At 36.4% G+C, this 25,432-nt stretch overlaps 2 protein-coding genes across 2 annotated transcripts in view; one reads left to right on the top strand and one right to left on the bottom strand.

The window, feature by feature from the left end:
- LOC141338412 (poly(rC)-binding protein 4-like) overlaps window positions 1-25,432 on the bottom strand; it is a 405,056-nt gene that overhangs the window by 116,651 nt on the left and 262,973 nt on the right. The window lies entirely within an intron of this gene.
- The window catches only part of dock3 (dedicator of cytokinesis 3), a 244,681-nt gene that overhangs the window by 55,200 nt on the left and 164,049 nt on the right, over window positions 1-25,432 (top strand). The window contains exons 5-6 of the mRNA XM_073844512.1: window positions 8,990-9,045; window positions 15,017-15,113. Coding sequence (XP_073700613.1) covers window positions 8,990-9,045; window positions 15,017-15,113 — 153 coding nt within the window. The remainder of the gene's footprint in view (window positions 1-8,989; window positions 9,046-15,016; window positions 15,114-25,432) is intronic.

A 25,432-nucleotide genomic window follows, 5' to 3' on the forward strand; every position in this document is an offset into this window, starting at 1 on the left:
AAAACCCATTTAAAATATGTATTTATTAATTTATATATATTTAAAAAATATCACTAACCCACTGAAAACTGCACAAATGTAGAGTAAAAATCAATTCATTTGAATGAGAAGGTGTTGTCCAAACTTTTGGTCTGTACTGTATATATATAAACTTTCGGTGAGAATGATTCTGATTTATTACATTTGGTGTAAACGGCAATTGATAATGGATAATGTATTGACAGTAACAAGATCACGCCAGTTGAGGATCGTGCAGCCTGTCTGTGTGTGAGACAATGTTGTGGAGAAATCACATAAATGAACACAACTGCACACAGAAGAAACACACTGTGGTAAAAATGTAGTTAAAATGTAGTATAACATATATCCTAGTTAAGCAACATGACACAACCAAGAGAGTGCAGTTTTCCTGAAAACCAGAAATTTGACATAGGTTTTATACAAACAATTAGTTAATGTACAATTAGTTACAATTAGTGTGTACAATATTGTCTGTGTTGACTCTTTTTGCTCGATTTGGTAACAAAAAATAATTCAAAATAAAGATCACAGCAGACAGTCGCATCTCAGTCACGCACACACGGCGGCGTTTCGATTCTGAAACATTAATCATTTGAGTCACTTGAGGCACTTGCTTCATTCTTGAATAAATCAGTCATCTGAATAAATCGTTTGAAGGCATGACTCAATGACTCATTCATTAAGACAGTAACTTGCTGCCACCTATTGGCGGTTTACTGGAGGTTGCTGCAGGACAGAGACAGGGAAGGCCTCCAGGGCGGATCAGGTAGTTCAGGGGGCCATGGCAGAGCAGGCAGTCTGGGGAGCTATGGCGGAGCAGAGATCCTGGGGAACCAAGGCGGAGCAGGGAGCTCAGGGAGCCATAATGGAGCAGGGAGCTTGGGAAGCCATGGCGGAGCAGGAAGCTCGGGGAGCCATGGCGGAGCAGGGAGCTCTGGGGACCATTGCGGAGCAGGGAACTCAGGGTGCCATGGTGGAACAGGCAGTCCAGGGAATCAGGGCCGAGCAGGGAGCCTAGGGAGCAGCTTCCATGGCCTTGGCCTTGGTCCCAGCACTTGGCATGGCCCCTATGGCAAGATCCCTATAGCCCTCTCAGTGTGACTTGGGATCAGGAGCCCTCTCTGGGCCGAATGTGGGAATAGGAGCCCTTGAATAAATTGATTCTTGAATAAATCAGCCATCTGAACGAATTGTTTGAAGTCTACTGGAGGCTGGTGTATTACAGAGACAGGGAAGGCCTCCAGGGCGGAGCAGGCAGTTCAGGAGACCATGGTGGAATAGGGAGTCCAGGGAGCCATGGCGTAGTAGCCTCCGTGGCCTTGGCCCCAGCACTCGGTATGGCGCCTATGGCCAGATCCCTATAGCCCCTCCAAAAAAAAAAAAATTCCTTGAGGGGAAATTCGTGATCTGATGTGGCCAGGTGTAGGAACAGGAGCCCTCACTAGGCTGGACTTGGAAACAGGGGCCCACTCTGGGCTGGCTGTGGGAATAGCAACCCTCTCTATTCTATACTCTGCAATAGAGTCTCTTTCTTGATTTGACTTGGGCTGGACATGGGATCAGAAGCCCTTTCTGGGCTGAACATAGGATCAGGAGCCCTCTCTGGGCTGGTGGCGGGAACAGAGTCTCTCTCTTTACTAGGGTCAGGGGCTAGAGCCATCTCACGACTGTGGTCTGGGGCTAGAGCACATCTAGAGCCATCTCGCGACTCCGGTCTGGGGCTGAAGCCATCTCTTGACTCTGGTCTAGGGTGATTGACAAGTTTGACCGTGGAGCAGCGGCGGGCTTGGCATGACTTAAAATGCACTTCTTTTTCACAATGGTTAAACCACCAAAACATTAGCTAATTTATGCTAGTGTACACCAAAATGTTGAGATAATCACTCTTAGCACTTAAAATTGACAGTTCCTCTAATCTGAGAAACAAACAAATAATATTGATGACTCATCCTTTTCAGGTTTTTGTCCAATCAGATGCTTGCTTAAGAATATCCCTCCCACTGCAAACAGCTCAGGATATATTGTCTGAAAACGAGTGTTATTATTTTACAAAGTTTTGCTTCTCAAGTCAATTTTCTTAAAAGAATGTTTGCTTAACCTTTTGTTGCATCAGGATGGCTTTTTTTTTTTTTACTTTTATTCTTTGAAAATGTATTTTTATTTAATATTGTGTGAAATCTTTCATAAAACATTTAATAATTGAAAGTTAAGTCTCACTTTGAGGATTTGAGGAAAAACTTCAAAGTGCATTACAGAAACTCACACGCTGCAAACATGGAGTGTGTTTGTTTGTTCGGTTTTATTTAATGTGACTGATTTTGTTTCTGTGAGTCATTAGTCTGCTAGGAGATATCAAGAGAAATCTTTAGTTTTTCATGACTGTAATTTTATTTTTGTGGAGTCTGTGCCAGAGGTTTATTCCAGTGGTTTACTAGTTTGGATTTGGGCGCTAGCTGGATGCTAGGTTTTTAGAACCCTGTCAAGTAAAGATTACGATGAAGAACTGCTCACATGCTGATATAGATATAAATTTCACTTTTCCAAGCCTTATTAAAAGCTGGATGGCTTGAATTTCCAACTTACTACATGGAAAAGCACAGTGAAACAGTGGATTATATTATATTATTGAATCTTTTGTATAATTTAACTGTTTCAAATCAAGTTTTCTCACTGTTCTTTAAAACAAACCTTGCTGACTCAGCTGTCATCGCTTCTGTTCCTCATGACACATGCTACTTTATTACCATCACCCAGATCTGGTGCTCAGGATACAAATAATAAAATAACTGTATGCTTCTGGCAGACACACAGATAACATGAGTTTCAACAGATGGAGATGATGTGTACACTCACACATCTGTGCCGCCTCAGGCCTACAATAACATCTCTCCTCTCAGTTCAGCTCATATAGAGCGGCTTTATTATCCGCCTCTAAAATGGATGCTGAACGCGGGACAGAATGACAATGCTAGAGTCCTTTTGTGGATCAGTGTGTGATTCATACGCAGATTGGAAATGCCACACACCACGCCTTCAGCTTGAATTATTGATCAAACCAAAGAGTTATCTTCAGGTTTTTCTTTTTTTTTTGTTCCTCTTTTTGTTAAGTTTCTGTTTCCTGTTTTGATTTACGAAGTACTTTTTTGGCATTAAAATTAAATCACATAAAACCTATAAAGAACATATTTAGGCCATATTATACTATTATATTTTTAAAATTAATATTAGATAATATTAATATTAGAATTAAATTAAATTAATTAGATACTGTTTAAAGATTTTTTTTATGACAGTGTAGTCCATTTTTAACTGTCATTATATGTCAACTGTCATATTGCAACAGAATTTCATTGCATTTATGTGAAAATATAAATACATATTTTTTCAATTATAAAGTGCCATGGTTATAATTGCTGTACTGCCTTTTAAAATGTATAATTTTTTAAATAAACTTTATGACAATGAATCACATTTTACACAGCTGTCATTTAGGCAAGGGAACAAAATCGCATCAGTTTTATGTGAAAAATTAATGAATAATTAAAAAAACAATTTTAAAGTATCATGGTTATTAATTGTTGTAGTGGCTTTTATGATTTATTTTTTTTTTTCATGAAAGTTAGAAACATTTTACACAACTGTCACTACCATAATGCAAATAAATCTCATCACCTTTATGTGAAAATAAATAAATAAATAAACACACAAACAAACAAACAAACAAATAGTTTTATGGTGATAATTGTTGTACTGTTTTATGATTTTTATTTTTATTGAATTATTTTTTGTATGCCAGTTAAGAACATTTTACACAACTGTCATTACCATAATGCCACCAAATCTCATCAGTTTTATATGAAATAAATAAATAAATGAATGAATGAATGAATGAATGAATGAATGAATGAATGAATGTTCAAAGTATCATGGTTATAATTGTTGTACTGGTTTTATGATTTTTATTTCTATTATTTTTATGACAGTTAGGAACATTTTACACAACTGTCATTACCATAATGCCACCAAATCTCATCACTTTTATGTGAAACACACACAACAAACAAACAAATACATTTTAATGTATTTTTATGGCTTTAATTGTCAAACTGGCTTTTTTCTTTATTTTTATTATTTATTTATTTATTTTAAATAATACAACTGAATCGCATTACTTTTATGTGAAATAAAAATATAAAATAATAATATGTTTTAAAGTAACAAGATTATAATGGTTGTGCTGTCTTTTATTATTTTTAATTTAGTTTGATGACAATTAATCACATTTTACACAAATGTTGTTATCATAAAGCAATTTAATCTCATTACTTTGTAAAAAGTTTGTGTAAAAAATAAATTAAATTGTACAGTATCGTGGTAGTAATTGTTAAACTGCAATTTATAATTTATCATTTAATAAATCATTTTTATTACAAGGAAGCACATTTTATGCAGCTGTTGTTACTGTAAGGCAACTTTTTTCACTTTTATGTGTAAATAAATAATTAAATAAGAAGATTTTACACAACTGTCATTACCATAATGCAACTAAATCTCATCCCTTGTATGTGAAAAAATTATAATGTAACATAATTATACATTAATTATAATTGTACTACATTTTGTCAATTTAATATATTTTTTTAATAACAATGAAGGACATTTTATTTGACTTCATTTGACTGTCATTACCATAATGAAGTATAATGTGTTATATTTGTTGTACTACGTCAATGATCATTTTTAAATTCATTTTAAATGACAATGAAGCACATTTTAGGGAATCGTCATTACCATAGTGCAACAAAATATTATCTCTTTTATAAGATTATAAATAAATACAGTAAAGTTTTATGGTAGTCATTTTTGTAAATAATCTTTTTGTGGTGAAATCCGGACATATTTCCAATTTGTACAGTGCCTTGCAAAAGTATTCATACCCCTTCATTTTTTTACATTTTGTTTTGTTGCAGCATTATGTTAAACTGCTTAAAATTATTTTTTCCCCACATCAATTTACACTCCATACACCATAATCATGACAAAGCAAAAACCAGATTTGCAAATTTTACAAATTTATTAAAAATAAAACACTGAAATAAGTACATTGCATAAGTATTCATACCCTTAACTCAGTACATAGTTGAAGCACATCTCCAAGACTTTTTGGGTCTGATGTGACAAGCTTTGCACATCTGCATTTGGCAATTATCTGCCATTCTTTGCCTCACCTTTTCACCTCTCAAGCTCTGTCAGCTTGGATGGGGGCTGGCAGACATTTTCTAGAGTCCTAGTTGTTCCAATCGTCTTCCATTATGGAAAATGGAGGCTACATGCTTCTGTGAACCTTCGATGCAGCAGATTTTTTTCTGAACTCTTCCCTAGATCATTGCCTTAACGCAAGTCTGTCACTGAGCTCTACAGCCAGTTATCTTGACCTCAGGACTTTTAAAAACATTAGGTTTTTGCTCTGATATGCATTTTCAGCTGTTAGACCTTTTCTGAGAGGTGTGTGCCTTTCTAAATCATACTCATTCAAATGAATTTTCCACAGTTTAACTCGTAACATCTAGAAGCAATATGAATGCTCCTGAGCTAAATTTGGGTGTCCCAGAAAAGGGTATGAATACTTATGCAACGGGATCTTTTCAGTTTTTTATTTCTAATAAATTTGCAAAGTTGTTACAAACCTGTTTTGTGCTTTGTACTATTATGGTGTATGAGATAGATTGATGTGGGAAAAAAAGTAATTTAAAGCAGTTTAACATAATGCTGCAACAAAACAAAATGTGAAGAAAATTAAGGGGTATGAATACTTTTGCAAGGCACTGCTTAAATACGATTTGGCTTTTAATTAATGAGCGTGTGGATTTTTCAAATGTTTCTAATTGATTCCCATCAGCAGCAGCATGAAAAGAGCTCTCCTCGAACAACAGGAGGTCGTCATGTATGACTGAAAGCGGCGATTAGCGAGTGACCGCCCATCTCATGAATACTAACATATGTTGGTTTGTCATCCATGCACATGGAATCCTTCCTCCAGCAGATGGAGGTTTGTTCCAGAGCATTTGGTGTCCTCAATTACTAATTAATCTGACCTTTGAAAGCGAACAGCGAAGACAATTAGGCAACAACTGTATGTGGCAAGAAGTTCCACCATCTGGATTCTTCAGCTGAGATGTTTGTGTGGGATGTTCTTGCTTTGTGCTAAACTCTGTATCCGCCTGCTTCATTCTTCTAAAGCCACTTGTACAATTAATTGTTTTTTTAGACGCCCTAAATCCCTCCAATTGATCAGTTTTAAAGTTGAGAGATTTGCGCCGTTTGACTGAAATGAAATAAATTGCTCTTGAGATGTGAAAGTGTTCTTCTCAATTGCAAATATTGATTGAGGCGGTGTGAAGAGTGACTCGTTTTCTGGTAAATAATCAAGCATGTGTTGAATTGTTCAGTCATCAAGTTAATGTAGTTCAAGGCAGATAGTTAATGTAGTTCATGGAGTTCAAGATGTAAGACTAAATCCCAAGTGAGATCTCTTTATGAGTGCGTACAGTACATCTGAGATGTTTCTCCTAGACAGCAATGATAATAAATGAAAAGCAACTGCACTCTTAAAAATAAAGGTGCTTCACCATCACTGTTCCCTCTAAGCTGCACGCGTGCGCAATTGCCCACTGCTGACACGGTCTCCGCGCACAAAAAAAAATAATTCAATGGCGCACAAAAAAAAAAAAAAAAAATCCAACCTGAAATGAAAATAAAATAAACACATAACAATTCATTCTGTGCTATTTTGCAGTGTGAGTCAGTGAGTGACCGGTGACTGGCTGCTCCAGCCAATGATGCGATTCAAATACAGTACGTATTTACACAGCCAATCAATGCTGACAGGCTATGACAGCGTCCTTATGTGCCGCCACAGGTGTTTTAGCTAGCAAAGCGATGTGGACGATGCAAAGTGCTGCTTATATTGACCCTTTATAAAGAAAGGCAAAACGAACTGGCAGTGGCAAATCTTCTCACCAAACCAAAGTAAAAAAGAAATGCAATTCTTTTAAGATGGAATGGCTGTCAGAAGAATATGTACAAACAGAAGAAAAAACGGTGAAACTGGGATTTTTTCTTTTTCGAGCGAGAAAGGTCTGCTCTGCAAAACATGTTGCGAAGACAAAATAGCAAGCGAGTTTTCGGTGGGAAAAGTGTGGACAGAATGGAAGCTGGACTACCTCAAGCGTCACATTCAGCACAAAAGTCATTTGAAAGCGGTTGAAATTGTAAGAAGATGTAAAATGGGAATGGGGATCGGTACATTGTTGGGGGAGAGTGCCAAAGACCGAGAGAACAGGAACGAGCTCTCACTTGTAAAGAAATCCGACCCGAGCAAGTTAAAGTTCTCATCGACAATATTCTACTAGCCATCAACAAATTCACGATCACATGGCAAAGTATGGGAGTATACCAGAAAGCTGGCGAAGCAAAAATTATGCCTTTGAGTTTGTGAATTCAATTAAACAAATAGTGCAGAATGAGACGATGTGTAAAGTTAAAAATGCACCATGGCACACCCTGATTGTAGATGAGAGCACAGACATAACAGTGCACAAAATGCTAGTCCTGTATATTAAATACAGGGAGGAAAATAACGCCTTTTAATAAACCACAAGACTTGCATAGATGCGATGCTTCCGTGACCACAATGCACACGTCTGATGTTGCTCACAGTGGTCCAAGCGACCGATCAGGGAGTTTTTGTGTTTGCTCAGACACATGAAAAATTAGAGGGAACATTGTTCACCATGCTATAGAGGAATCTTTTTTGTCTAAATGGTTCCATAAAGAACCTTTAATATCTAAAGAACCTTTCTGTTTCACAAAAGGTTCTTTGTGGCGAAAGAAGGTTCTTCAGATTATAAAAAGATAAGAAAGAGATGGTTCTTTAAAGAACCTTTGACTGAATGGTTCTTTGCGGAACCAAAAATGGTTCTTCTATGGCATCACTATGAAGAACCTTTCAAAAGCACCTTTATTTTTAAGAGTTTGGAGACTTCTTCTGAAGTCTCTCGATTCTCAGATTTTGTCCTAAAAAAGACGTTGGTTAAAAGACAATCTCAAGTCCGCTCATTAGTTTCAGAACAGATTTTGATGTCGCAAACTGTGGTCAGATTTCCACAAATTTCCAAAAATCTAAATTCAGAGACCTGAATGTGAATTTACACATTTCTCATTCAATTCTTCCAGATTATCTAAACTTTTCACATTAATTTTATAGCTTGTACTAAATGTGAACAATTGACCCTTCGCTGGGAGTTTAATTGACAGGTGATCTGACCAATCATAATGGCAAATCTGACATTTTGTCTGACAAACAAACCAACAACTTTAACTTGAAAATGGTGTGTGTTGACGTCTTTCCGAAGTTAAAACAAGATACCTTCTGATGTTCATTCATGTTTATTTCATGCTACAACTAGTAAAGAGAAAGAGATGATCGGTTCACATGCTACTTGAACTGAGGCACTATAGCGATCTGTCATGACACAATAAAGAGCCACAAAACAATGTATTTTTCACTGAGGAGCACATTTATATGCAAACCATGTAAAAGTGAATTTTGCATTCAATGCTCTTTAACTTGGTTAATATTCAACTGTCCTTATTTCCACTACACTCTCGACACTGATCAAGTATGAGCAGTCAGAGCAAAACAACTTCTCTTCTCCAGAGGGACTTCTTAGGCTTTGACACATCTAGTTGAGGATCCGAGAACTTCCTGAGGTTGATTCAGCCTCGAGCAATATGAACACAACAAGCAAAGATTACGACATGATCAGCGTCCAGCAGGGCTGCTGGAATCATCTCCTGCTTACTCAGATTCCCAGAGATGTGTCCACTTGCTCGCCCATTCGCTGTCTTCATGGAGGCTTACAGTCGCAGAAGCAGAGATGTAACGTTCTTCTCTTTTGTTTCGCAGGGGATCTTCCCAGCCGGCTACGTTCACTTGAAGAAGGCTGTCGTCACGAACAGGGGGTAAGTGTCTTTGTATTGAATTATGTCAAGCTGCTTCCTCAATAGAGAACAAATGGTTTGGACGGGGAAAGGTGACAGGGAGAGAGATGGATGAAGGAGCAATGTTTTATTTATTCATTTATCTCAATCCTGTTATTCCCTTTCTCCTCTCCTGCTGGCTCATGAGTTTCGTCACTTGCCTGAAAGGCTGAGGTTTCATCTTTTTGTCTCTATCAAATATTTGCTACAGATCTTGGTGTGGTGTGAGACCATTAGCTTCTGGTGATTCAAACACTTCTTATATTCAGTTTGTCCAATTTTGTAAATTGTGAAGTTTTAAAGTAGTCTCCTACTGTCTGGAGTCGAAACTAACCTTTTGACGAAACTAGAAGTACAAGCTACAAACAAAATAGATACAAAAAAATAGATACAAAACTACAGTAAAGCAACTATCTCATGATTTAGAGACCTTTTTGTGGTGCAAACTGAGGAAAGAAACAATAAATCTGTTTGCATAACACAATATGACATTAAATCCAACACAGTAGCTTTTGGTTGCGCAACACTGCTAATTGATGAAAAATTAGGCTCATTTTAGTAAGTTTCTCCCAAACACTGCATTACTGTGTTTTAAATCACCAGATGGTATCATCTTAATTTGTTAGCATATTTTGTTAATCCTGTAGATAAAATAGCTGAATGTTGTCTTGTGCAAAGACTGTTGGTTTTAAAGGAAACCCCGGGTATTAAGACTTGTATGACTTAATATAATGTAGATAATGTCTCTTACTGAAATATGAAGTAGAAAACCCATGAAATATTAATGTTTTTTTAAAAATCCACATTCTTTTATACATATTTTGGACTATGGGGGATCAGCTACTTGCGCTACCTGCTGCTATTTTTGCTGTAACACAAGTCAAAAAATGGATATCAGGGTAGGCTTTAATGAAATGCCGTACCATTGTTTTTTCTAAACGCCCGTTGATATCGAATGCGATCCACGCTGAGGAACTCCTTTAGTTGCTGCGGCGTCATGACAAGCGTCGACATGTTCACATCCTGCCAGGATGGCATCTAGCGTTTCTTGTCTCTGCCATTTGTAAGCTCTTTCAGTAGCTGTGGTCTGCTAAAACTCTCAAAGGCATCAGGGCTAAAGTGGAGAGAACAAAGATGTGGATTTTTAGAAAGGCATCTTTCCATTCTTTTCTTCTCTTCTTATCGCTAGGAAAAGCAGTGAAGACTTACAATGCTTCTCTTTGTTGCACTTCGACAGAAAATGTATTGCAAAATCAATTATCGCAAGAAAGGTTACAAGCAATTTATAAAACTTAATAATTGCGAATTTATGAAATGCACATTTGACAGTTTACACAAGAAAGTTTATTAACGATTCATAAAACTCAATTACTGTGAATCTGACACACGTTTAAGCAAGAAAGTTTACAAACAATTCATTAAACTCAAGTATTAAGAATTTATAAAGCAAGTGTTCGATTGTTTACGAGATGGTTGATGAACAATTCATAAAAATCAATTATTGCAAATGTACAAAGCGCACGTTTGATAGTTTACGCAAGAAAGGTTACAAACAATTCATAAAACTAAGTTTTTGCAAATTTGACACGTTTAAGCAAGAAAGTTTACAATCAGTTGATCAAACTCAAGTATTAAGAGTTTATGAAGCGAATGTTCGATTGTTTAAATAGATAGTTGACAAACAATTCATGAAAATCAATTATTGCTAAAGTATGAAGTGCACTTGATAGTTTACATAAGAAAGGTTGCAAACAATTCATCAAACTCAAATTTTGTGATTTTATGAAATGCACGTTTTACAGTTTACACAAGAAAGGTTATAGACAATTTATAAAACGCATTAATTGCTAATTTATGAAATGCACGTTTGACAGTTTATGCAAGAAATTCTTGTGATTTTATAAAGCGTGTGTTTTTAAAAAGTGTGTGTTTGATAGTTTATTCAAAAAAGTTTATGAACACTTCATAAAATTCAATTATTGTGTACTTATGAATCACACATTTGATAGTTTATGCAAGAAAGTTTACAAACAATTCATAAAACTCAATTATTGCTAATTTCTGAAGCATGTGTTTGATAGTTTATGGAAGAAAGTTTATGAACAATTCATAAAACTCGAAGGCATCAGGGCTAAACTGGAGAGAACAAAGACGCAGGTCTTTAGGAAGTTTTATTTATCCACAGACATTTTCCCATTCTTTTCTCTTCTTTTTATCGCTAGGAAAAGAAGTGAAGACTTTGTTTCTCTTTGTTGCACTTTGACTGAAAATGTATTGCAAATCAATTATCGCAAGAAAGATTACAAGTAATTCATAAAACTTAATAATTGTGAATTTATGAAACCCACGTTTGACAGTTTACACAAGAAGGGTTACGACATTTCATAAAAATCAATTATTGCAAATGTATGAAGCACACATTTGATAGTTTATGCAAGGTTGCAAACAATTCTTTAAACTCAATTTTTACAAATTTGACATGTTTAAGCAAGGAAGTTTACAAACAAATGATTAAACTCAAGTATTAAGAACTTATGAAGCAAATGTTTGATTGTTTACGAGATAGTTGATGAACAATTCATAAGAATCAATTATTGCAAATGAAGCTCACATTTGATAGTTACGCAAGAAAGGTTGCAAACAATTGATTAAACTCAAGTATTAAGAATTTATAAAGCAAGTGTTTGATTGCTTAAAAGATAGTTGATGAACAATTCATAAAAATCCATTATTCCAAATGTATGAAGCACACGTTTTATAGTTTACGCAAGAAAGGATGCAAACAATTCATAAAACTCTATTTTTGCAAATTTGACACGCGTTTAAGCAAGAAAGTTTACAATCAATTGATCAAACTCAAGTATTAAGAATTTATGAAGCGAATGTTCGGTTGTTTAAGATATAGTTGACAAACAATTCATAAAAATCAATTATTGCAAATGTTATGGACAATTCATAAAACGTAGTTGTTGCGAATTTATCAAGCTCACATTTGACAGTTTACACTAGAAAGGTTCAGGAAAATTCAATAATTGTGAATTTGTAAAGTGAATGTTCGATTGTTTATGAGAAAAAGTTTATGAACAATTCATAAAACTCAATAATTGTAAACTTATAAAGCACATGTTTGATAGTTTATGCAAGAAGGTTTACGAACTATTCATAAAACTAAATTTTTGCAAATTTGACACGTTTAAGCAAGAAAGTTGACAAACAATTGATTACAAGATAGTTGATTAACAATTCATAAAAATCAATTATTGCAAATGTATGAAGCACATTGAAGATTGTCCATAACATACACCTCAATAGACCGCTCACCTTGTTTGAGACGCATTAACTTGGCCGCTGACCTCATGCTGGGACTGGATGACTCCACAAAAGCTGCCGGATCCTTGTAGGGGCAAAGTATTATGTTACAAACGGGGACTCGACGACAGCGTCAATAGATCCAAACGCAAGCTTTATTGTACAGATCGTGGTCAGAATAGGCAGGGTCAAACATCAGCAAACGGGAACATCCAGGGCAAGACAAAGGCGTAATCCGATAAGACAGGCGAGGGTCAAAATACAAGAGGGCAGTCCAAAGTAACAAATAAAACTAAACTATGAAACTAGGCAAGACTATGGCTAAGACTAGGAAACAAAATAAAACAAGGGCAAGGGCAATGGAAAAAAAACATCAAGGCAATGGAAACAAGGAAAAACGCTTTCTTTCCTTTCTTTCCTTCCTTTCCTTTCCTCCTTTCCTTTCCTTTCCTTGAGTCCGCAAGAGCAAAACAATACTTCGCAACCTCTTGTTTGGCATGGCCTTCTTTATATGGCTGCCAAACAGGAGGTAACCAGAGAAGCAGCAGAGGGAGCAGTGACAGTCTGTACTGAGTGAGGGCTCCCTCTGCTGGCCTGGCGTTACAGAACTTATAATGCACACGTTTGATAGTTTATGCAAGAAGCTTTACAATTCATAAAACTCAATTATTGCAAATTTCTGAAGCATGTGTTTGATAGTTTATGGAAGAATGTTTACAAACAATTCGTTAAACTCAATTATTGCAAATTTATGAAGCACAATTTTAAAAGTTTACGCAAGAAAGTTTACAAACAACTCATTAAATTCAATTATTGTGAATTCACAATAAATGAATTCACAGTGTGTTTGATAATTTACAGAACAAAGTTTACAAACAATTCATAAAACTCAATTGTGAATTTATAAAGCGTGTTTAATAGTTACACAAGGACTTTTTTTAAACAATTTATAAAACTCAAGTATTACGTATTTATGAAGCGCATGTTTGATTGTTTACATTTGAAAGTTGTCAAACAATACAGTAGCTGTGGTTGACTAAAAGCCTCAAAGGCATCAGGGCTAAAGTGGAAAGAACAAAGATGCAGGTCTTTAGGAAGTTTTATTCATCCACAGACATTTTCCTATTATTTTCTCCTCTTCTTATCACTAGGAAAAGCAGTGAAGACTTACATTGCTTCTCTTTGTTGCACTTGACAACCAAAAGCCGCACAATGTGGCTTCTTATCAGTATTTTACTTTCCGAGTTGTGTATTTTAAGTTGTGTTGCGGTAAAAATAGCAACAGGTAGCATCGGTAGCTCACCGAGTGCAACCATTTCACATCATTGAAATAATGGCGCCCCCCCCATAGTCCAAAATAATGTGGATTTTTTTTTTAAATAAGGTAAATCTTTCATGTTTTTTTCATGGGAGATATAATTTATGCTATATTAAGCTATACAAGACTTAATTCCCAAAGTTCCCTTTAAAGGTTTGACAGGTTTGAATCAGATTCAGTGATTCGGTGACACACTGATTGTTAATGTTTAAGGTGTTGCAGTATAAAGATGGAGAGAATGGGAAACCGTGAGCAAAAAAGAGAGCAGAGAAACTCTGGGCCGTCCTTCCCAGTGGGATCTCGCTGCTGAAAAACACGTGGGAAAACTGCACATCAGGGACTGTCGAGGGCGACAGCTTCTTCTGTTTGTTTTAGCTTTTGATGTTTTCACGACACCGCATGCAGAACTTTACAGTCTTTCCTCAACACACAGGCACATGCGCAAACACCTTTTTATTGTGTGAAGCCAGCGGCATGCTAGAGCAGATCCCACAAGTTGTGTTCAACACTTGAAGCTACACATACAAGATGTCAGTAGATGTTGAAAACAGTTTCTGCTTCATATTTTTTGGAAACCGTGATTCATTTTTTCTCACACTGACCCCAAACATTTAAACATTTCATTCAAAGGCTAATTTCTAAATGTAGGTAAGTTATCTAACGTAGGCTTCTCCATATTTGGGTGTTAGGTGGTCCCCAGTAAAGTTCTCCACCACCTGAAAAAGTCTAAGAATCATTGCTTTAAGACTTATGTAAATAGCTATGATGATATGTTTCTGCTGCTTAGCTTCAGTTATAAATCTCAGGAAGGGAGCGCTGCACTCCATGACCAGCCTGTGCCTGGGATCGAATTATAGTGTCTCATCAGAATTCAGAAAACAAGGAGAAAATGACTCTAAAAGCTGTTACTTTGGACACATGTGATGATAAAGCAGAACAAAGAGATCAATTTGTTACCACCGCAAGTCAGAGAAGGACAGAGGAAGGACAATGAGGGCTGATGGATGTACAGCAACATGGAGAGATGAATAGACAGGAAGAGCTAATGCGACAGCAGGAAGATGAAGCAGGACAATTTAGTGCTATATGATGATAGCTGTGCATACAGTACTCTGTTGTTTTAAAGTCCCTGTATGAAATGTTTTATCAAAGCTCTTTCCCTCAGTTGTATCATATTTGCTACCAAAATGGGAACTTGAAATTATTTCACAAAAGTTTGTTTGAAAAAATAAACGTATCTGTTTATTTAATTTCATTCATTACTTCTACCTACTTTTGAAAGGTGATTGAACTAACTTCTAGTTCATGTTTGTTGTTTCTGTGCAGGCAATATGAGACAGTGGTCCCGCTGGAAGACCCCATCATTACAGAGGTCACCTCTACACTGCAGGAGTGGTCTGTCCTGTGGAAGCAGCTGTATGTGGTGAGTACTGACCAGATCCTTCATCTCCACTCTGCTGTGGGCAGGAGATGCAGTTTGTCTATGCTGCAATAGCAAACATCACTTGAGAGGCAGGATTATAGTACTTTCAGTGATGGAACCATGTTTGCTTCATCTAGTGAGACAGTTTGAGTGCATTTTGTCCAATATTTCAAACATATGTAGTTTTGTTTGTTTGTTTGTTTGTTTTGTAAACAGGCCACTAGTAGATGCGTTTCTGTGCAAATTGTTTGTAAACAGTACAATGGTTTATGTAAAAATGCTTTAGCAATTATTGATTAATCAAAAGCCGAACAAATTTATCAAACATTTTATGAATTGTATAATCATTGAATAAGAACTGGTAAAAATGATTAATAAAACATGCAGAACAAATTCATAAATCACATATTTGGCAATTTATGTATTGCATGCTTGTGAACAATTCATGGAACAAGCGTAAACGATGATCACAAATTTATGAAGTTTACGCAAGAAATACTATGAACAATTCATAAAACTCAATTATTGCGAATTTATGAAGCACAGGTTTGATATTTGTGCAGGAAAGTTTATGATCAATTCATAAAACTCAAATATTTCAAATTTATAAAGCACATGTTTGTAACAATATAGTCCACTGAGAGGCGAGATGTGCTGATAAACCCAAGTGCAGTTTATTTACAGTGAAGCGTAATCCATAAACCCAAATAAACAAACGATAATCCAAACAGAGACGAGACTTCACTTGACTTGGAAACAGACTTGACACTCACCTACAGCGGATACAACTTCAATACGCGACAGGGAACCAATGAAGCACAAGGCCTATTTATACCAGACAATGAGATCACATGACAGAAACCAACCAATGAAAAACAAGGAATAGCACATAGCAACCAATGAGGATATGACACATGGAACTCAGGGACCAATGGCAGGAATACACGAGGGCAAGGGAAGCAAGACACAACAGCATGATATTATTACATAATAAAAGACATGAAAACATGAACATGAAACAAAAACCCAAAACAAAACCCAAAACACCCGTTACAATGTTTGACAGTTTACACAAGAAAGTTTACAAACTATTCATAAAACTAAATTTTTGTGAATTTGACGCACGTTTATTAGTTTATGCAAGAAAATTTACAAACAACTCAAGTATTAAGTATTTGTAAAGTAAATATTTCATTGTTTATGAGAGAGTTGACAAATAATTCATAAAAATCAATTATTTTAAATTTAATAGTTTAATAGTTTAATGCAAGAAAGTTTACAAACAGCTCATTAAACTCATTAAAAGTATTAAGTGAATATTTAATTGTTTATAATATTTAATTGTTTATAAGAGAGTTGACGAACAATTCATAAAAATCACCTATTGCAAACTTATGAAGTGTACAAAAGGTTACAAACAATTGATAAAACTAAAGTATTGCAAATTTATGAAACATGTATTTTATAGTTTGCGAACAATTCATAAAGCTCAAGTATTGTGAATTTATGAAGCACATGTTTAATAGTTTATGCATGAAAGTTTACCAACAATTCATAAAACAATTATTTGAAAGTTTACATTTGATCATTTATGCAAAAAAGTTTATGAAAAATTCTTAAAACTCGAGTATTAGGAATTTATAAAGCACGTGTTGATAGTTTATGGAAGGAAGTTTACGAACAATTCATAAAACATAAGTATTGTGAATTTATAAACCACTTTTTTAATAGTTTACACAAGGAAGTTTACAAACAATTCATAAAACAATTATTTGATAGTTTACGTTTGATAGTTTATGCAAGAAAGTTTACAAGCAATCCATAAAACTCAATTATTGTGAATTTATGATGTGCGTGTTTGATAGTTTACAAACTATTCATAAAACTCAATTATTGCAAATTTACTAAGTGCACGTTTGATAGTTTACGCAAGAAAGTTTACAAACAATTTATAAAACTCAGTTATAGTGAATTTTTGAAACGCATGTCTGACAGTTTATGCAAGAAGTTTACGAACAACCCATAAAACTCAATTATTGCAAATTTATGAAGCGGATGTTTGATAGTTAATGCAGATGTAAGAACGTTTACAAACATTTCATAAAACTCAATTACTGTGAATTTGACGCACATGTTTAATAGTTTATGCAAGAAAGTTTACGAACAATTCATAAAGCTCAATTATAGTGAATTTTTGAAAAATGTTTGACAGTTTATGCAAAAAAAAGTTTATGAACAACTCATAAAACTGTTATTGCTGTTATTAAAGTGCGGATTTGAGTTTACGCAATAAAGTTTACAAACAATTCATAAAAGTCAACTATTACAAATTTCTGAAACATGTTTGACAGTCTATGCAAAAAAGTTTAGGAACAACTTATAAAACTCAATTATTATGCAGTGAAGTTTACGAAAAATATTCATAAAATTTTAGTATTGCGAATTTATGAAGCAGATGTTTGATAGTTTATGCAAGAATATTTACAAACATTTCATGAAACTCAATTATTGTGAATTTGCATACATTGAATAGTTTATGCAAGAAAGTTTATGAACAACTCAATTATTGTGAATTTATAAATAACATCTTCGATAGTTTACACAATAAAGTTTACAAACTCAATAAAACTCAATTATAACGATTTTTTTAAGTTAATGCAAAAATGTTTAAGAACAACTTATAAAACTCAATTATTGTTAATTTTTGAAGCACATGTTTGACAGTTTTATGCAGTGAAGTTTACGAACAATTCATAAAACTCAATTATTGCAAATTTTGGAAACGTGTGACAGTTTATGCTAAAACGTTTAAGAAAAATAAGAGAATATGTTTGATAGTTTATGCAAGAAAGTTTACAAACAATTCGTGAAACTCAAGTATTAAGAATTTTTACTTTATTTCCTCTGTTTTATTTTGTGAAACCTTACTATGTATATGGAATAACCATTTTATAAAAGCAATAAGCCCTGTGAAGCCATGGTTTACAGTGAATTTATAACAGCTAAGGGGGTTTTAGACACCCCACTTCACGTTGTGCCTAACAGTGCCCCTTAGCTGTTATAAATTCACAGTAAACCATGGCTTCTTGGGGCTTATTGCTTTCATTTATGTGAGTGTTGACAAATAATTCATAAAAATCAATTATTGAAAACTTATGAAGTGCACGTTTGATAGTTTATGCAAGAAAGGTTACAAACAACTGATAAAACTCAATTATTGTAAATTTATGAAACTCATTTGATAGTTTATGCAATAAAGTTTACAATCTATTCTTAAAACTCAACTATGATGAATTTCTGAAGCGCACATTGGATAGTTTATGCGTGAAAGTTTACAAACTATTCTTAAAACTCATCATTGTGAATTTAAGTAGCATGTTTGGTATTTCGCACAAGAACTTTTATGATCAATCCATAAATAACAATTATTACACATTTATGAAGCACATGTTAGGTAGTTTAGACAAGAAAGTTTACGAACAATTCATAAAACTCAAGTATTAGGAATTTATGAAGTGTACATTTGACAGTTTATGGAAAAAAATTGATGAATAATTAAAAAAAATGTGAATTTATGAGTTAATGCAAGACAGTTTACAAACATTTCATAAAATTCAATTATTGTGAGTCTGATGAACATTTAATAGTTTATGCAAGAAAGTTTATGGACAACTGATAAAACGTCTCTAGGTTACGTATGTAATCTCGGTTCCCTGAGAACAGGGTCACTGTGTCCTCTAGAGGGCGCTTTGGGGAACGCCGCAACGTGACTCGTGTCTGAAGAATACATAGAAAAACTACATGAAATGGCCGGCGACAGCGTATGACGTCACCGTGATGTGCACGTCGCTGCCGCTGCGTCACTACCGGGTGACCATAACATAAAAGGGCGCCAGTGCAACACAATACATCTTCAAAGTCTGAAGCTTATCGTCCAAAGCATGGCGAAGAGTCTAGAGGACGCAATGTCTCGTTCCCTGTTCTCAGGGAACCGAGGTTACAAATGTAACCTAGAGACGTTCCTTTTTGAAGGGAACTCTCACTGCGTCCTCTAGAGGGCGCTTTGGGGAACGGATGTACCCATGCTGCCATGCTGAGGGGAGTGCATGTTATGACAGCGAGCACTAAGCAACAATTCTGAAAGGAATTGCCCCTACTAGGACGTGGTGACGGCTGTCAAAACGTTATCCCCCACGGCCAAAGGCCTGAACTGTTACCCACTTACTTGGACTGGGTAAGAACCCAGGGCACAGCTCTTAGGCTTGGAATAGAGTAATTCCTTCTGGGGGAAATGGCTAAGTTTCAATGGGGACTTAGACTTGTCAGAACAAGGACCTACTGCAACATAGGGCCTAGTTCCCTCAGGAACTGGCTCCCATATGAGGGCAGCAAACCTGTCCTGGGTCCGTTCAACAAAGGGCCACTAGTAGTGGCGTGCCCTGATAGTGGATGGTCGGTAGACATCAACAGTGATATCTAAAGAGTTGAACCCAGGGGACCGGGGTTGTAAGCCAACTCCAATAAATAGGAACGAGGTGAAGACGCGTGACCCATACCATAAAGGGTTTAAGGAAGAACCCATAGCTCGGTGGGAACTTACCACACATGTGGATTTTATAGAAGTGTCCCAGATGTATGTGCACTTACCACTCTTGTGGATTTTATGAAAGATGCCCAGGCGTAGCGTGGGACACTTACCGAAATGATCTGATTTAAGGAGAGTATTTTCCCAGGGGGTTTCACTACCAGCTCCGTGCTGTCTAAAGAGACGGAAGAAGGGGATAACCCTCAGATGAGGGGAGCAATGCTGCACCCTACTCCAGACAGAAGCTCGCAAGCTATCTGTCAACAGAGATAACCATGGAGCTGAGACCATCTTGTAATAGTGGACGATAGTAGAGGACAAATTCCTAACCCTGATCCACAGGGAGGATCGCCCTCCAGAAGGGGCACTGCTCACAGGGAACCCTTAATGAGAAGGGGGAGCGTGCACGGCCCGGTCCACACAGCCTGTAAAGGGTAGGCAATCCCATGAAGGTGGGTTGGCGCTCGTAGAGGACCCTTACAAAGAAGGGGAGCTGCATAGCCCGACAGGAGCGAAAGCTCACACTGTTACCCTTCAGAGAGGGGAGCATACGTCCAGATTACAAGGCTGGAGAGTAAAAACCTGAAGTATGAAGGTCAAGCTCCTGGAAAACTTGGCCACCAAGGAGTGGTGCTGTGTTTTAGAGAACCCTTGAGAAAGGGGCACACCAATGTCCTTGTAGAAGGTTAGTTACTCTCAATAGTCTACCCAGGGTAGACTCCCAACCCTAAGAAGGGAGGAAGACTTTCCGCCCGAGGATGGTGCTCTGAAGGGAACCCTAGACAGTAGGGGAGCTATAAGGTCAGTTCCAAAAACCCTGCGCACCGGGAGGAACGTGAGTTCTTATGCTCTAAAGGACCCTTTCCTCAGAAAGGGGAGCACTGGGTGCCTTGAAGAATTCTGGGAGCTCCAGAATTAACCATGAGGACAGCTTCCTAGCCCTGAGACCAGGGGGAAAAAACGTCCTAACGGTTTGACACTTCGTAAAACCTTTTCTCGAAAAGGGTAGTGAAATGAGGCCTGAGGAACGAGAATAGACCCTAAGGTGCCAGCTTTCAAGGTGTTTAGACATCGAAAGATGCTCAAGCCCTTTTCACAGAGAGGGGAGCATCCATCAACTTGGGTGTAGATTCTACACCAAGCATTACCCCAGCCCTCAGGTTAAAATGAGGTGGCTTGAGAAGAGTCACAGAGTGACGCTCAGTTAGTAAAACCCTTTCCGCAGAAAGGGGAGCGTTCACATTAGTGAACTAGAGTCCTAAACCCATCATTGGAAAGTTGGTCACCAGGTGGTGCTCAAATTAAACCTTTTCCGCAGAAAAGGAAGCATCCTTTAGTTGTTCCGAGTCTGCAGCGAGCACTTCCCCCGCCCTCAGGCATATTATTAAAGGGGGTGGCCTGCTGGTACTCCATTTAAGCAAACTCCTGTCTCAACAGGTTAGAGAAGCTCTGTTTCCATGGAAACAAGAGGCTAAAAGAGGAAGTTCCTCTAGGTCACCTAAACAGGGTCCAGGGGAATCCTGTGGTTCACTTAGGAGAAGACACGAAAGGGATTCTCGTACGCAGACCTATGGTAAAGCTCCTGTAAGTCATGAGGACAGACTCCTAACCCTGAAGGCCAGGGAGGAACGCCCATCCAGCCAAGGGGGCGCTCATTAGGGACCCTTTCCTCGGAAAGGGGAGAGCCCAGCTCGTGCATGAGCCCTGAAGAGTGAGAATCAGCCTGGACAAGAGGGACAGGCTTCTAACCCAGATGACCGAGAGGAAAACCTGCCTTTGTCAGCGAAAGGCGGTACTCTGAATAAAACCCTTTCCGCGGAAAGGGGAGTACTACTTAGGTCGAACCGACCCTGCCCTCGGGCTAACGGGGATCGACAGACCCCTGTCTAGGTGGACTTATGTTCCTGTCTCAACAGGACATAAATTCCCCGGAGCAGGAACTGGAGGACTGAGAAATTGCTCCTTGGAGAGAAAACTCAGGAGGTGCTGGAAAGAACCTTCAGCTGATGAGATCACTCCAGGATCTGGAGTACACAGAGAGGGTCTGGAAGATTATCAGAACAGGCCTGCAAAGGACAGCGTTAAACATGCCAAGGGCAATCCCAAGAAAGAAACTTACCTTGAAAGGGAGCTTACCTTGAAGAGGACATAAGTCCTATGTCTAACATATGCTGTAAGGGTGGTTTACGACCTGTGGCGTGGAGAGGACGAACACTGCCGTAACCATAATCCGTAGGATCAGAGGGGGAGCATCCGTTGTAGACTCGTCATATTTTTCTCTGAGAAGCAAAAACACAACACACAGGCCTGAGACAGTATGAAGCTCCTTTTTCTTTTATTAAAAGAAAAATGGATCATACTCACCCATAAGGGACCTGCATTTAACTCAAACTTAAACACACCCTGTTTAAGGAGTTAAAATCCGGAAGGTAGCGTGCAGGGAGCTCGTGTTGTTGGGGCTCAGACCTGGACCTTCATGGAATGAAGGACTTAAAGGCAGTGATCTACCTAGTCCATAGCCACATAAATCCAGAAAGGCCAGTGAGCCTGGGAAAACTAACAGATCAGTGAAAGACCTCTGGTTAGTCCTCTTAAAAGCATCCTTAGATATCTGTGTGTAGGAAGGACCAACCGAGGTGAAAACTGACCGAAAGCCTCCAGACCCTAAAGGGGGGAGAATTAACGCACAGCTAGCCTCAGACAGCGGCAGTTAATAAGACTGTTCTGCCATAATCATGGCTGAACTAGTCTCAGGAGATCCACCCTTTTTGGCGGTTAACTAACTCCACAATCGCGACGCGCAGCACATACTCCACCCAAGCGCCAAATTCCCTCAGGAATAAAGCAAGCAAGGAGCCGCTGGCGACGCCGCGAATGCGTTTGTTAATGCCGCAAGAGGCAAACACACTCATGCAAAATGAGGAACAGAGAAACTCACCTCCCTCCTTTGCGAATTCGTTTTCGCGATGAGCCCATTAGTTCCCTCGGGAGCTGAACGTGCTGTAATTCACCACACCCACATAGCTGAGAGTCGTGCAAGTGGGTATGAGTGCGTGCCTCTCGTTACAACCAAGCAATGAATGCACTGATTGCATTTTACTCTCTCAAGAGCTAATCTTGCTTGCGTTCTCCCCTCACAGCTCGGTCACACGCAGGCCTCCGGTGAGAGAATACATGCACTCCTAGACAAAGAGAAGCTAAAGACGACGAAGATGTATTGTGTTGCACTGGCACCCTTTTATGTTATGGTCGCCCGGTAGTGACGCAGCGGCAGCGACGTGCGCGTCGCGGTGACGTCATACGTAGACACCGGCCATTTCATGTAGTTTTTCTATGTATTCTTCAGACACGAGTCACGCATATTTTAATTGTTAACATTATAAAGTTGACAATTTATTTTCCTAATTTGCAATAATTGCGTTTTATGAATTGTTTGTACACTTTCTTGTGTAAACTATCAAACACATGCTTTATAAATTTGCAATAATTCAGTTTCATGAATTGTTTGTAAACTCTCTTGCATAAACTATTAAACACGCATCAGATTCACAATAATTGAATTTAATGAAATGTTTGTAAACTTTCTTGCATAAACTATCAAACATGACCTTCATAAATTCACAATATTTGAGTTTTTTTTTTAATTCTTCATAAATTTTGTTACGCAAACTTTCTTGTGTAAACTACCAAACATGCGCTTCATAAATGTGTAATAATTGAGTTTTATGAATTGGTCATAAAAGTTCTTCCATAAACTATCAAACATGCTATTTAAATTCACAATGATTGAGTTTTAAGAATAGTTTGTAAACTTTCTTGCATAGACTATCAAACGTGTGTTTCATAAATGTTCATCGTGAGCAGAATGAATTGATGAATCGGATATTCAACAATGTAGGAATAGTTTTATGAATGATTTGGAATGAAGTTCCTGTGCTTGTTTTACACAAATGAGGTGTGTCCTCTTCTGGCTCAACCAATGGCGTGAATTGTAGGTGGGGCTATTGGTCTATAAGGTCAGTAGCATGGAAATTGAGAAATTAATGTTTAATTGTCTATTTGTCTTTGCCCTCCCTGTGAAATGCAAAAGGAAGCTTTTCACAATTTTGTTATCTCAGATTAATTGACAAATATCAAAGAGCACTTTTAAGTAACCCAAGCAAAGGCCTATGAAGCCGATGTGAATAATGATCAGGCAGAAGAGGCTTGAATGCACTGCTCTCCTCACACAGAGACACTATGAGATCTGACAGAGCCCTTTATGTAAGCCTGTACTGAGGATTACCAAGCATTAGTGTACGACATGACAATAGAGCTCTCTCTCTCTCTCTCTCTCTCTCTCTCTCTCTCTCTCTCTCTCTCTCTCTCTCTCTCTCTCTCTCTCTCTCTCTCTCTCTCTATTTTTCTCTGTGACTCTGGAGGTTTTAGGGATGTCAGACATGACGTAAACACACAGATTCGAACAGCGTTGATTAATATCATTGTACAGTTGTTAAATTGGCTTTCATGTTGTTGTTATTGTTGGTGGTGGTGTTTGTTTGGTCAATAATATATTATTAGTGTGTAATATCTACTTAATTATTACTATCAAACAACAAAATCATAATAATTATTATTATTAAACTATAATATTATTAAAGTGTAATATCTAATTAATTATTATTACTCTCAAGCAACATGAAGAATGAAAATAACAACTACAGTATTATTACTATTATTATTATTATTATTAGTAGTAGTAGTAGTAGTAGTATATTATTAGTGTGTAATATCTAATTAATTATTATTACTATGTAGAATTAAAATATCAAGTGCATCATCATTATTATTATTATATTATTAGTGTGTAATATCTAATTAGTATTACTATGTAGAATTAAAATATCAAGTGCATTTATTATTATTATTATTATTATTATTATTGTTATTATTATTAAAATACAATATTATTAGTATGTAATAACTGCTAAATAATTACTACTATCCAACAACAAGAATGAAAATAACAACTACAGTATTATTATTATTATTATTAAAATATTATTATTAAAATATAATAATAATAATAATAATAATAATAATAATGTGTAATATCTTCTCAATTATTATTACTATCAAACAACAAGGATAAAAATAACAACTAAATATTAGTAGTAGTAGTAGTAGTAGTAGTAGTAAAATATAAAATTATTAGTATGTAATATCAAGTAATTACTACTATCCAACAGCAAAAGTGAAAATAAAAACTACATATTATTATTATTATTATTATTATTATTATTATTATTATTAAAATATAGTATTTTAGTGTTTAATATCAACTTAATAATTATTAATATCCAACAAGAATGAAAATAGCAACTACAGTATATTATTATTGTTGTTGTTGTTGTTGTTTATAATAATAATAATAATAATAATAACAATAACTAATAATAATATACTATTAACGTGTAATATCAACTTAATAATTATTACTATTAAACAACAAGAATTGAAAAAAAAACTACATTATTATTATTATTATTAATAAAATATTATAGTGTGTACAATATTAGTGTTTAATATCAACTTAATAATTCTTAATGTCCAACTATTATTATTATTATTATTATTATTATTATTATTATTATTATTATTTTTTTTATTTATTTTTATGCGATTCATAATTAATTTTACCTGCCACAAGGTAAAACCAAAGCCTCATTGGCAGGTATAAAAATACTAACAAAAT

The sequence above is a fragment of the Garra rufa genome, chromosome 7 (assembly GCF_049309525.1).
Source record: "Garra rufa chromosome 7, GarRuf1.0, whole genome shotgun sequence".
Taxonomy (NCBI): domain Eukaryota; kingdom Metazoa; phylum Chordata; class Actinopteri; order Cypriniformes; family Cyprinidae; genus Garra; species Garra rufa.